General features: G+C 41.1%; 1 protein-coding gene and 1 long non-coding RNA gene across 2 annotated transcripts in view; one reads left to right on the forward strand and one right to left on the reverse strand.

Annotated features, from left to right (window-relative positions):
- Positions 1–14589, reverse strand: part of thsd7ba (thrombospondin, type I, domain containing 7Ba) — a 333528-nt gene that overhangs the window by 73766 nt on the left and 245173 nt on the right. The window contains exons 15-16 of the mRNA XM_036576800.1: positions 6266–6532; positions 1012–1190 (exon numbers count right to left, since the gene is read on the reverse strand). Coding sequence (XP_036432693.1) covers positions 1012–1190; positions 6266–6532 — 446 coding nt within the window. The remainder of the gene's footprint in view (positions 1–1011; positions 1191–6265; positions 6533–14589) is intronic.
- Positions 13724–14201, forward strand: LOC118812097. The gene is made up of 3 exons (XR_005007524.1): positions 13724–13797; positions 13903–13960; positions 14122–14201. It is a non-coding gene; the product is annotated as an uncharacterized LOC118812097 (long non-coding RNA).

Raw genomic sequence — 14589 nt, forward strand, 5'->3', positions numbered from 1 at the left:
AAATGCTCCGTTATCTTCATCACTACTTTCCAAAACTGCTGCAGCAGCTTCAGCAGCTGTAAACTCTCTGCACGCCGCTTCACATCAGTCTCCGATGTGGACTGAATAAGGGGTTTGCAGCGTGAGGTCAGTCCTTAGTGATGTCCTGAGTGTCCATTGGTCAGTTTCACACAGAATGTAGACGGACACACGAATCCACCAGTTCCACATGGTGAGAGGCAGATGACGTGTATCTCAGCCCCTCTTCATAGGCTCATAACTCCGGATGTGAGTCTCATATGATCTCGTCATAAGATGGAATGGAAAGGGCGACTCTACAGATTCAGGAAGTGTTTGAACTGGATTTCTGAGCTGGATCAACACAAAGATACAGACACAGATATAGAAACATGGAATTTGATGCATGGGAGAGTTCACAGACCCTAGAGGGTTAAATATTGTGGCTTGTGGGCAGCAAAATTTGTTAACCCCTTAAAATCTCATGCTTATTACATACTAACACTTCTTATTCCTTAACTACAGGGACTTCAATGCAAACTGGCTGAGCTATTCTTAGGCTATAGAAGTGTGTGATAAAACTTTGGGCCCTGGCCATTTAAAGGGTTAATAATCTGGTAGTGAGTTGTCCTGGAGAGCTTCCAAGAGACTGATTTGCAATGACAGACATGGTTGCAGTGAGTGTGTGATGATTTAGATATGCGGTTTTCCCAGTGCTAATTGGTGGGATATAAGCTTCCATTACTTAGCTACATTAGCCTTGTAGCTCAGGTGCTAAAACTAAGCAAACTTCAGAGAAAAACATGTCTTGGCTAATTAACTATACTTACTTAGTATTGTACATTTGACTCTCTAAGTAAACCATAACACAGACAGTCGTCACCCCTGATGATTTTTCCTGGCCTTCCCTCGCTGAGTTTAGACCATACTGGTGAATTACAGCTCAAAGCAGTGCTGCATGGAAGACACACACTGTGAATACTCTGACCTCTGTGTGGCCTCAGCACTCCTCACCTGATTCTTAAGGTCCAGTTTGGGGCATGGCCGGCCTCCATTAAAGGGCTTCTCTCGCAGCCACTTGGATCGCACCTTCAAGCCACTGCCACATGAGGCGCTGCAGGGAGACCAGGCCGACCAGGAGCTGAGGCGACAGTCTAGGGGACAGGGGATGTGGCACGGCTCCTCCAGCAGCCCTGGAAGCAGAAACAGTGAAGCAGGGGCTCAGCTACACCATCCATTTGCAGATCTACCCTCATGGCTATGTCCTCATCTTTGTTAGGGAATATAATTATAACTATACCATACGCAATTCTTACATTTTAAAACACTAGGTTATGAAAATTGGGAATAACTTATGTAACTGGACTTTAAGACCATAGAGCAGTGGTGTCAAAGTCTACCACATGACAGTGACAGTGACTGACCAGAGAGTTTGTTACGTGTGAAAGTTAGCCAAAATCAAACAGCAGTTGAACAAAATATTAGTTAAAATATTAAAGGATCTTTTGTTTGTTATGTTGGGCCTTGGGCCTCCCTGAAGCTATGTTTCCTTTTTTGTTGTTCCCTTTACTTTTGTCTTAATTTTATATCATTTTTGATGACTGGATAAAAGTTCAGAGCACCAAATAAATTGTTAAATCTGTGATTGTGTTTATTATTCTCAGCTATTAACTAGGAATTCCTTGTTGTTCTGGCCTGGCGACTGAGCGGGCAGACTCGCTTCTTCTTTGTTGTATCTTACCCGTAGGAGACACAACAAAGGTTCTACAAAGAACATATACAACATATTCTCCATCTATCTGGAGAATCGTTTCACCATGCAGAGAACCATTTAATCATGCAACGTGTTCTCTGAGTGTTCATGATTCAATATTGAACCAGTTTCTTTACTAAAAAACCCTTGAAGAACCATCTTTTTTAAGAGTGTAGAAGCCCTGAAACTGCAGCTGTAAAACTGTTTTCTGGGTCTGCAGATGGAAAAATCTCCATCAGGCTAATTCACACAGTGCTAATAACACGGCAGAAATACAGCAGCCCTGCACCCAGAGCGCTTTACAGACACGCCTCACAGAAACCCTGCTGTGACCTGCTGCAGTTATTACTCACAATCTGACAAAAGAAAGAGATACTGAGATCTGTAGGTGGTAGGGAGAGAAAAGAGAGAGGGGGAATGGAGAAAGAGAGTGAGTAAGAGAGGAGATGACAGATGGAGAGTGGCAGCCAAAGAGCAAAGAGTGAAAGAACAAGGGAGACAGAGAAAGAGAGGGCAAGATGTTGAGAAAGAGAAGAGGAAAAAGAACAAAAATAGAAGGAAATGAGACAAATTACATTAAAAAAATGACAGACAGAAGGAGAAGGACAGGAACGGAGGAAGAGAACCCAAGCAAGATAGCAAGATAGGAGAGAGTGAAAGTCAGAAAAAGACAGTAGAAAGAGTCAGATAGAAGAAGAGAGAGGGAGAAAAAGACAGTTCTTCAAGGGTTCTTAAGTAAAGCAAATGGTTCTATATAGAACCATGAACACTCAAATCCTCATCATTAAAGGATTCTTTGCATGGTGAAAACGTTCTTCAGATTGTTGGAGAATATGCTGTAGATGGTTCTATATTGAACCTGTTTGAAAAGGTTTCTACATAGCACCCAAAATGGTTCTTATATTGTTACAAGCTTGAAATCGTAACAATAGAAGAACCTCTTTGGGTGCTATATAGAACCCTTATTAAAGAGGTACTATTAAGAACCATCTGCAGCATAACAACTGAAAAGTCTGAAAAGCATTCTTTTAGTGTTCATGGTTCTATATGGAACCATTTCCTTACTAAAGAACCCATGAAGAACCATCATTTTTAAGTGTGTAGGATGAAGAGGAAGAAAAGAGAAGGAAAAAGAAGGCAAGTGATGTAGAGAATTAATGACAGACACGTCCCAGAGGCCAAGCAGGACAAGGACAAAACAGCACTCTGCACAGCCTTTGGGCCGTTTGAATGTAATAGGATGCCCTTTGGATTATGCAATGCAGCAAGCACTGGTAGCTCTTCGGAGATCAGACCTCCCGTGCCCTCTATGCCCTCCGTGCCCTCTGTGCCCTCCATGCACTCACTCCAGGATGTTCCATCAGCACCTCAGACATTTACAGATGGTGCTGAGTTGTCTTCAGCAGCACAATTTGAAGGTGAAGCTTATGAAACATCACTTCTTTCAGACCAAAGTTGGGCCGTATCATCTTAGCAGGCTGCTGATCCAGAGAATATCTGAGGTGTCGCTCAGTGGAGGCTGTCCTTTACAGAGTCATGGTCATTTGTTAGTTTTGCCTTTTTGTTTAACCATTTTGGTGACACCTTTGCACATATGTATTTGCACCTTCCAATGGGAAAAAAGACCTGGGTCTTGTTGAGGAGCACTACGATTAAGCCTACAAAGCTGACAGGCTGGTTCGAGCTCATACTGGTGTATGCAGACTTTACTCATGACTTCAGCCTGGAGGTACACTATGTCTAAAAGTATGCAAATTGCCCTTTCAATGAATGAATTCAGGTACTTTAGTGTGCACCTGGTGCTGACATAGGCATTCAATTGCACATAGCTTGTATAATCTCCACAGAAAACCAAAGGACACCAAAGGAAACAAGAGAAACCAAAAGAAACCAAAGGACCTTCCAAAGGAAAAAAGACCTGGATCTTGTTGAGGAGCACTAAGATCCAGCCTGGAAAGTTGACTGTGAAAAACAGGCTGGTTGAGTCCCATTACAGACTTTACTCATAGCTTCTGGCTGGAGACACTCTGTATGTCCAAAAGTATCCAAACAGCCCTTCAAATGAATCCATTTTACTACTTTAATGTGTACCCAGTGCTGACACAGGTGCTCAATTGCATACAGCTGGTATAATCTCCATAGAAAACCACTTACCAGTAAACTGTTATGCTGTGGAGCAGGTACCTTTGAGCCTAAGGTCACTGTGCACAATGTTAGAGGGGTGTAAAGCCCCCCACATTGAGATGTGGAGCAGTAGAACTGCATTCTCTGGAGTGATGGAACTCTAATACCTTTGGGATGAGTTGGAGTGATCCGGAACTGACCCTCTAACATCGGTACCTGACCTCACTAATGCTCTGTCAAATCTTCACAAGCAATGTTCCAACATCTTAAAGTTTTACTTAAGTACATGTACTAAAGGGACAAAGTGAGGTGTGGAAGCTGCTGGACATGGCAGACAAATGAAAGGTAGCTCCCTCAGGGCCTGGAACTCAGGCTCTGTACAAAAGCAGCTGTCATCCTGAATACTGATCAGTAGGAACGTGACTGACGAGCAGTTATGGAAAACAAAGCCAGAAGAAGCACTGAATGAGCGAACCTTTGGACTTATATTGCAGATGCAAGCATGCAGGACTAGATAAGTGTTACTTTAAAACCAGAATGGTCTATTGTTTTTGTCAATGAAAGACTGTGGCCTTGTGAGTGGAACATGTCCAATCATAATGCTGTGAAGTTTCGCTTAAATGGGCAGCAACAGAAGAGCTTCGAACAGTGGTCTCCAACCCTGGTCCTGCTCCAGCTAATCAACCTCTTCTTAAGTCACTGGATGGCTGGATTACATATATCAGAGCTGCGGGACAGCTTGTTGGATCCAGGTTGGAACTAAACTCCGCAGGATGGTAGCTCTCCAGGACCAAGGTTGGAGACCACTGGTTTAGAGAGTACTTCCTACAGTCTACATTCACAAGAATCCCTGGAAAGCGGGTGCATTAGAGCAGCGCTTGGCTCATCAACCCAGTTTGACTATGATATTAAGTATCAGATCAAGCAATCATAATGCAGGTGCTTTCTCTCGCTTTTCACCTCTACAGCTATCAAAAGCCACATACATTGCATTGTAATTACATTTTAGCTTTCTTACACTATTGAAACATGAACCATATGACAACTTCCAACATGTTGAAGACTGAAAGTGAGGGAGTCTGGGAGTTGATCAAGCAAGCAAGCAAGAAAGAAAGAGTTCTATACCATCAATTACAGTCATGTCCCTCTAGGGATAAAGTCTTTTAGTTAATGTCGCCAGGGATAACACTGGTTATTGTCAAAAGGATCAGGGCTGCACATTCCATAGAGTTCCTTTTATGCATTGAGAAAATGTTTCTTTATTAAAGCCACTCTTTATCACCCAGAGAGGAGTAGCTATCTGTCAATGCTCCAATTACTCGTTTGAGCTTCATAATAGCATTTGCTCATGTAAAGAAAATAAACACAATGTTGTGGCACCATAAAGCAGCCAGCAGGCATGTGCACAGATAAACCCAGAGGATGCTTTAGCCCCTCGTAGGATAGTAGAATGTAACAAGTTGGTCAGCTGAGGTTGCGCTTAAGTGTCCCTTCTGGTTGTTACGTGTAAGCATGTATTTTGATTTTCTGTGTTTTTGTCTCTCTCTCTTTCTCTCCCCTGGTCTCTCCCTTCGCAGGTGTACCTGCTGTGTAATCCATCATGTGAGGAGGACCTCTGACCAATCAGAGGCATGGCTGCTGTATCTGAGGGGAGGTGTCTAAGCCTTAAAAGAGGCCTTCAAGATTGCTGAGGGAGAGAGGACTGATCACATGTGTGTTTTAGTTTGTGTTTTAATCTCTTTTGTTGGGAGTGTCCTTCTTTTAGGTACTTTTTAGGCGTGTTTATGTATTTTTTAGGTATGTTTTCGGTGTCTCTCATGTTAAGGAGGGGGGGGGGCAAAAATACAAAAAAAAACAAAACATGCTTCCATGAAACACTGGTGCAGTACCAACCACCAGTGGAGATTTAACCTCAGTACCTATAACTTGCAGACACATGCATCACCACAGTGCTGGAAATCCCAGCAATGAAGCAGTAATACTCTCTTTAAGAGGCTCTAATAATTTGCTAAACCAAGTTTTGGTCATTTTCTGGGGTTCAAAACCCTTGTTTAACAATAATGTTGTTATTTTAGGCTGCCCTGTGAAGGATTCCTTTTGGTTCTAGAGGAAAACAAATCTGAGTGTTTGCAAAATGCTGCAAATTAAATTAAATTTTATTCATCTTCATGTTGCCCTTTTGTTTCAAGCCTCTGCCCCACAAAAAATGTCTGTACACAGGCCTATAGGAATAGGCCATGCAGCACACTAGCTACTATGATATTCCCTGCCCATGTTAAATCGGTGGTCCGCACTGTGGGTAGGCCTTCTGACCTTTAGTACTGCCCCCTTGTGGTCACAAAGGAGAGGAGAAAAGAAAGGGAGTGTGGGGATCTAAAGAGTTAAACTGACCTGAGGTGCTGCAGAGTGAAGGATCCAGGAGACGTCCCCTCTGGTCAGTGCAGGCCACTGCTCGGTACCTGACTCCTTGGCCACAGCCCTGTGACCTCTGACCTCTCTGAGCCCTGTGAGCCCTCCAGTCCCGTGGGGCCATGGGCAGGACACACGCTGACCAGTTTCCCCATGACTCGGAGACAAACTCCTCACAGGGACATGACTCTGTCTCCACCAATGGATAAACATCTTCCCTCTGACAGTGCAATCGCTTCCTACTGCGACCTGCGAGAGAGAGAGGGAGTATTTGTGTGCATGTACAGATACTGTTATATATAATTATTATCATTATCATAATATTGCATGTACTGTATTGTCTTTCATCTTGTAATTGCATGTAAAGCAATTTATTAAGCCTATTAGACTTAATTGAGAAAGAGAAAGTGTAATGGAAGCAAAAGAGGAAAAGGGAAAGGGCGAGGGATATAGACGAGAGAGAGAGAGCGAGAGAGAGAGAGAGAGAGAGAGAGAGAGAGAGAGAGGTAGCAAAGGAGCAACAGAACTTCTTAAAATTTTCACCATGTGTTCAATAATAGATTGACCGATTGACCACATTTAACACAGAATCTTTTAGGAAGGCAAACCAAGCTCTCTATAAAAAACAGCAGACCTTTTTCTGCCCCCACATACTGGAAAAACAGATTCAGCCCAATAATATTAAAAAGAAAGCTAGTACCGTTTTTATTTTATCGTTTATCCTCGCAGGTCATCCTGCATTCTTTGCTTGGCCTGGTTCAACCTTAGCAAACGCTTTTTTTTTTACAATTATTTTAACCATGTGTTCAAGGCACAAAAAGTCCTCCTACAAAGTGTCCTAAACTCATTTTGAAGGCTGAGTAGACAGCAGCGAGAAACAGAGAGACGCAGTTAAAGGAGAACAGAACTATAAATAGTACAAAGACCTGCTCAGTCAGTCAAGCTTAGTAAAGCCACAATAAACAGCTCAGTTTCTGAGTGGAAGTCTCTGAGGTGAGACTGCAGCGTCTGGCTGAATTTTACAACCTACCACCATCAGAATGAGAATTAGCTTTATTGGCTGTGAAAGAAATTACAGAGGATTTACAATTACACAATGTTATCTACTAAAACGAACTGAAGTGCTTCACATATACAATTATTTTCGTATTTGTTTGCTATCCGGTGTCGACCAGAGGAGGATGGGTTCCCCTTTTGAGTCTTGGTTCCTCTCAGTGTTTCTTCCTCTTGCTCTTAGGGATTTTTTCCTGCCACTGTCTCCACTGGTGACGCTCATGGGGGCTCAGACTTTTTCTGTAAAGCTGCTTTGTGACAATGGCTGATGTAAAAAGGCGCTATATAAATAAACTTTGACTTGACTTGACAATTAGTGCATCTTGCAGACAACAGTATATCATACAGCATCAACAACTCATCATATTAGTAATTTTTCCCTTTCTTCCAAAATAATCGATCAGCCAAGGTATATTTCAGGGTAAAGATTGTAAACAATGATTCAAATTACATGCTTTTGAGTTTGTCAAGTCATACCTCTATTAATTAAATGTTAGTTAAAATACTGGAGGAGAGCAAACACGTTTAGATTTTTGCTGATTTTAAAAAGTATTTAAGCAAGATCAATGATATTTCTACACAAGCAACCGGCACATCTCTGTTACAAGTAAAACAAACTTTGAATCCAGCACCTACTTTCTGTAACCAATTCAGCCGAAAATGCAAAGTTGTGCAAAGGTGCGTAACGCACCCCATAGGCAGTGTTTACTGTAAAAGACTGAGAAGCTAGTTGTAGCATTCAGAAAAAGTTTGGTAAACTGATGCAAAAACAATTCAAAACTAGGTGAGTTTTCCAAACCAAACACATAAAAACATCTGAATCCTATATATATATATATATATATATATATATATATATATAAATATATATATATATATATATATGTATGATAAGTAAAAAAAAAAAGGTATCTAAAAACACCAACACATTTATTTTTGGACCAAAAAAGCAGAATTAAATATTAGGCAAATATCTGCATGATAAAACTGTCTGCTTATCTATTGTATGCTTCTGATTTATCTGTGAATTAAAACGTCTAAAATATTAACCGTTTTGAATGTATATGGGGGTATATGGAGTTCTCTCATTGTTGACTTTGGGGGTCTTAAGCCCCATTCATCCCGATGTTTCTCAATGAGTTTAGTCCCATCTAAATGTGTCATGCCAGTCCTTTTTACAGACTGCACACTCCTGCGTCAGTAAAGACTTCAGAGCCGTTTAGCTTCTGGAAAACAAGCCTTAAAAACAACTTCAGGTTACACTGATCCTGTGTAAATTGACATGTTGGTAAAATGCTATCATTTCCTGCAGAAAAGGAGTTTCTTAAGTATGGAGACACTCAAAGAAGTGTTTATGTTTGTTCTCTGATGAAGCCGAATGTTACTTCGCACATAGCATCGTGAATTCGCTTTTAGAGAGACTTAATGATTTTAGGATGTAAATAAGTTATTGTTTGTGAGGGGATGTACATGTGTTATGTGCTATGCTGTGCTGGGTTATGGGGTACTTGGAGCAGCGTTATTCTCTACCCTCAGCGAAGAATGTGTGGCTTTTGATGACTTGCCTGCTATCCCAGCCATTCAGTAGCGCTGAGCGGGGGTCTCCCCTGCTGCTATGTTTAATAAAAAAAAACATCTGTTTGAAGTGCTATGTTTCCCGTGTCTTCCTCTTCTACGCCAACACCACAGTATGGATTTTGATCTCTTTTCTTCTCTGATTGATGGTTGTCTGTTATGCGCTGCAGATCCGTCTTGATTTCTCATATTGAAAACGACCAGACTGTATGCACAATATACTCCTAAATTAAATATGGATTTGTCTATTTCTCTGTGTTGCTGCTGATCAGATATGGCTTGTTTGCTAACAGAAGCCAAGCAGCAAATCCTTTAGGGATTTACTGTAATATCTGCTGTGATCATCTCGTTTAAAAGCAAATAAACAAACAATATGTGCACTACAAATCGATTGTTGTACACTGAGATGATATGATGTTGGCCCTGTGGGACTAAAGACTCTCTGGTGAACAGATACAGTATGAAATGTCCCTGAGGGACGATAAACATGTCAGAATCAAAGCGATGACAAGAACGGAAGTGGATTTTTTGAGCTTCAGTAGGAAACTGACTGTGTGTGAAAACACATACACTGTAATTCTGTCCATTAAACAACTGAGTTCATTTCTTATCGTCCAGCTTTAGAAGGTCAGAAGCAAAAACAGCGGCATGGACTTTATTGTGGGCATCATTAACATATTGTCTCTATCTGTCTCTCCTGAATGTTGACATGTTTTCTGTAGATCTTTCTGCCTGTCCTCTTTTCCACTGTAGATCCACGGTTCTAAGTAACAGTTCCAGTGGCATCTAGCTAACTGTACTCCGGGCTGCACAGGCAGGAAATAGAAGCCTGAGCACGACTTAAAGTGCCATCAAGCCATTTCAGGCTCCTGGTGACAACATGGATAGTGTTCCTCCAGAAAATCCTGCCTCCTGTTTGGGTCCCCAGGCTTCTTAATGGCTATTTCATGATTCCGCTGATCATCTCCAGCCATCTTGTTGCTGGTCATGTTCGTCACCTTTTGCTTATTTAACTGTTCCTCATCCAAAATAAGAGCTTCAGTTTGGTTGTCTGGGCTTTAAGTGAGAGGTGAGGCTTATATTGGTCAAAAATCCATTGGTTTGTTTTCCTTGCCATCCAGGGTTCTCTCAAAAGTCTTCACCAACACCAAAGTTCAAAGGAATGGCTACTTTTCCTGTCCTGCTTTTGCACTGTTCAGCTATCACATCCATGAAAAACCACAGAGAAGACCACAGCCTGAACAGTTCTGATCTTTGTCTGTAGACATTTGAAGATCTTTACAAGTTTTTCATGCTTGTTCTGCTGAGTGCCAATCTGTGTTGTATTTCTTTACTGTTGGATCCTTTGTTCGTAATAATCGATCCAATCAGGCAAAAGCTGTGGACCATTTCTACATTTCCACCATTAACGGTAAAGTTAGTCACCTTTTCTGTTGTCAAAACCTTCTGTATCTTTGTGATGATCCAGCTCAGAAATCCAGTTCAAACACTTCCTGAATCTGTAGAGTCGCCCTTTCCATCCCATCTTATCTCGAGATCATACGAGACTCACATCCGGAGTTATGAGCCTATGAAGAGGGGCTGAGATACACGTCATCTGCCTCTCACCGTGTGGAACTGGTGGATTCGTGTGTCCGTCTACCTTCTGTGTGAAACTGACCAATGGACACTCAGGAAATCACTAAGGACTGACCATCATGCTGCAAACCCCTTATTCAGTCCACATCGGAGACTTATGTGAAATAGCATGCAGAAGGTTTACAGCTGCTGAAGCTGCTGCAGCAGTTTTGGAAAGTAGTGATGAAGATAACGGAGCGTTTTGATATGAAACATATGAGGATCATGTTATATGAAGAGCCTTTAAAGGAGAGTTTAAGAAAATATGACCAAATCAAGAGAATGGACCACAGAGGGTTAACTTTCCATATAAGGGCCTTCAGATCTCCCTGACTTTCCAGTAAGAGTTTTATATCATTCGCATATCAAAGTTTATTAATGCTTCTCTCATCAATCCTGAATCCTCTATCATCTTCTTCCAGTCCTGCTTCTTTCTTCATGAGTTCTGCATACAGGTTGAACAAGTAAGGGGACAGTGGGCAGCCATGTCCAGCTCTTTTGCCGATGTGGAACCAGCCTGTTTGTCTGTATCTGTCATGATTGTTGATCAGTGTAGAGGTTCCTCATTAGAACAGTGAGATGCTCTGGTATTCCCATTTACACAGGCTTTGCTGTAGTCAATGAAAAACATGTCGACTTCCTTTTTGAACCTCTTGGCGTTTTCAATAATCCAGCGTACATCAGCAGTGACAACTCTCATTTCTCTGTCTTTCCTGAATCCTGCTTGCATATCTGGCAGTTCTCTTTCACTGTAAGTCTCTAGTCTGATTGAATGATGTTGAGCATTATTTTACTGCCAGGTGTTCAAGAAAAAATGTACAGTTTTCACGGCTTTGCTTGGTTACTAAGAGCTTGAGCTGATGAACAGAAAATGTGATGATGTGATCAACTTTTATGTTACACACCTGTAATTCAATAACAGCATTCTCTCCTGTCTTTTCAGTCTCCCTGTCAATCTCTCTTTATCTATCTCTTTCTGTCTTTGTTCTTCTCTGTTCTTTCTCTTTTCTGTCTGTTTCTCATTCTGTCTCTTTTTCTGTCTCCCTGTCTCTCTCACACTGTCTGCCTCTTTCTGTCTCTCACTTTCTCTCCTTTCTCTCTCTCTCTTCTCTACTCTGTCTGTCTGTCTGTCTGTCTCTCACTCTCTCTCTCACCCTGTGGGAAAGCAAGCTTAATTATATACCATACATAATTTTTTAATCTCATTTTCCTGAGAAAACTGTATTTCTAATTCTTGATTTGAAAACTAACTATCTTGTTTATTTGCATATAGTTTGTCTTTTTGGCCCTTTGGTCAGTATAAACATTGCACTTTGAACCAAAAGTCCAAAAGTTCAAGCAACCCTGATATTGAATATCTAAAAGTACAGAAACTGATAGACTTCATGTGATAAAGGCATGTGTACATCTGTAGTACAAGGTTGGTGTTTCTAATAAAGTGGCCAGTGATCGGAAGTATAAGGTTAGTGTTTCTAATAAAGTGGGCCAGTGAGTGAATGCACAAGGTAGGTGTTTCTAATAAAGTGGCCAGTGTGTGGAAGCACAAGGTAGGTGTTTCTAATAAAGTGGCCAGTGAGTGGAAGCAAAAGGTAGGTGTTTCTAATAAAGTAGCCAGTGAGTGGAAGCACAAGGTAGGTGTTTCTAATAAAGTGGACAGTAAGTGGAAGTACAAGGTAGGTGTTTCTAATAAAGTTTCTAATAAACGGCAGACAAACCTTTTAATACAGGGTGTAAATTGAATATTTATGTATTTATTTGCATATCTAACTATGTCAGTATATTATTTTGTTTCAATAACATAGTAGAATGACAATAATGACTCAAAGCCTAGGGTTAAGCTCCAGCACATGTAAAGTCAGTCTAGCCCTGGTTAACTGGACACACTGGAATGTTTTTCTTTGTTATTCTGCTTTCTTTGGTCTTTCGCCTGGGTCACTCCTGCTGTGAGGGCAGATGGATGTGCAGGGCAGATGGTGGAAAACAAGTTCAGGATTTAGCCTGGATTCATCTGTAGCCCAGCAGCACATCCACTCAGCCACGGTCATCCAGAAATCACTCCGTTGAGCTACCATTAGATCCGCTACTCGCGAGGGGCACCAACACTTTATCAGCGTGAAATCACAGACAGCGTGTCTCAGAATCACAGACAACTCACTCACTGAGATCTGTGTGCATTGAACACACAAGAACACAAACATTAAAGCCAACAATACATTTCAAACAACAAAGAACTGAATAGAACCAAAGTACAGCAGAATACACTGTTCTTTACTTTACATACAAAATCTCTTACCTTAATCAAGGTAGCCGACAACCAGTGCACTCAGAGTTTAGTTTCACTTTGGTTTTTGCTGCCCTCCAATTCCAACTCCATCTATAACTCCATCTCCTGCTCCAGCTCCATCTATAACTCCATCTATAACTCCATCTATAACTCCATCTCCTGCTCCAGCTCCATCTATAACTCCATCTATAACGCCATCTATAACTCCATCTATAACTCCATCTATAACTCCATCTCCTGCTCCAGCTCCATCTATAACTCCATCTATAACTCCATCTATAACTCCATCTCCTGCTCCAGCTCCATCTATAACTCCATCTATAACTCCATCTATAACTCCATCTCCTGCTCCATCTCCATCTATAACTCCATCTATAACTCCATCTCCAACTCCAACTCTAACTAACTCCAACTCCATGTCCACCTCCAACCCCATCTACATCTCCCTCTCCATCTCCATCTCCAAACCATCTATGAAAACTGCTCTGGGCGGTGCGTCTGTCTGCACTGTTAAAAGCATGCACTTCTCGATGAACTTACATTGCTTCTCCACTCTTAAAAAAAGATGGTTCTTCAAGGGTTCTTTAGTAAAAACAATCGTTGTATGTAGAGCCATGAACACTCAAAGAACCATTTGCATGCTTGTAACAATAAGAAGAACACTTTTTGGTGCTACGTTAGAACTGTTTTCAAAGCATTCTCCATAAAGGTGAAGAGCTATTTCACCATGCAATGAACCATATAAGCATGCAAATGGTTCATTCAGTGTTGCTGTATATATATATATATATATATATATATATGTAGCCAGGTGATAATTAGATCCTATCAGTTTCACCTACATTAATCTAAAAGCATAAATAGGTTCCTGTGCCTTTAAGACCTCACGGGGGCGCTGTTTCGCAGAGCACAGAACGAGCGAGTGCATTCAAAGAAACCAGAAGAAGCTGGTTAGAGCTGCAGTGTACTAGCTGTGGGAGGAAAGGTGAAAATATTCAAATTATACTCCTGTAAACGCTAAAATAGGCTTCACTAGCATAAGCTGTTGGCTATTTTAGATGTTTAACAATGGGATGTCAAATATTTCTAGGTTTAAAGCACAAGATAGAAATTTCGTGTGCATGGAGACTTTCTCAGCAGTTGAGCAGGTCAGTTTGCCTATATAATCCGTGTTAGCTGTTAAAAGCTATAAGGCAGCCCCTTAATAGAGTTTTATGTTCAGTTTATTGGTAGTTTGTTGTAATAGGAATGCAAAATATTGTACTATTGTCAATAATGGTGGTGAATATTCCCATTTCTGTTCATATAGTTACCGTGAATGAGAGAAGCTAAACTGGTCTAAGTGGTCTAAGCTACATGTGTTTTGGTGTTTCGCACACAAGCAAAGTGAGTACTGATTTTCTGAGAAAAGAGAGGATTTAGATAAATGTGCTGTATAGATGATTTTGTACAAAACAAAAGTGGTGCGGTTTTGATGGTGTGTTTATCTTTACAACAGCCACTACCGTATTATTTGTACTGTACGTACTTACGTTATTTTGCCTAATTGTTTTCTTTGAGCTGTATTCATAAGAGGCTGTAGCGGACCGAAAGAGTATTTGAGCCAGGTCCATTTAAAATTTATATTTTTGTTTTTTTTATTTCTTTGTTTCAGTTGGCTGTTATACTTTTGTGACACTGAGCTGAATTCCTCTCACTACATCAAATCTTTGAAATCCTGATAGAGAATAAACGGACCCAATAGCTTATAAGTTGTCGTCCCGTGTGTGTTTTCCCG

Source organism: Colossoma macropomum, unplaced genomic scaffold (genome assembly GCF_904425465.1).
Source record: "Colossoma macropomum unplaced genomic scaffold, Colossoma_macropomum, whole genome shotgun sequence".
In the NCBI taxonomy this organism is placed as follows: domain Eukaryota; kingdom Metazoa; phylum Chordata; class Actinopteri; order Characiformes; family Serrasalmidae; genus Colossoma; species Colossoma macropomum.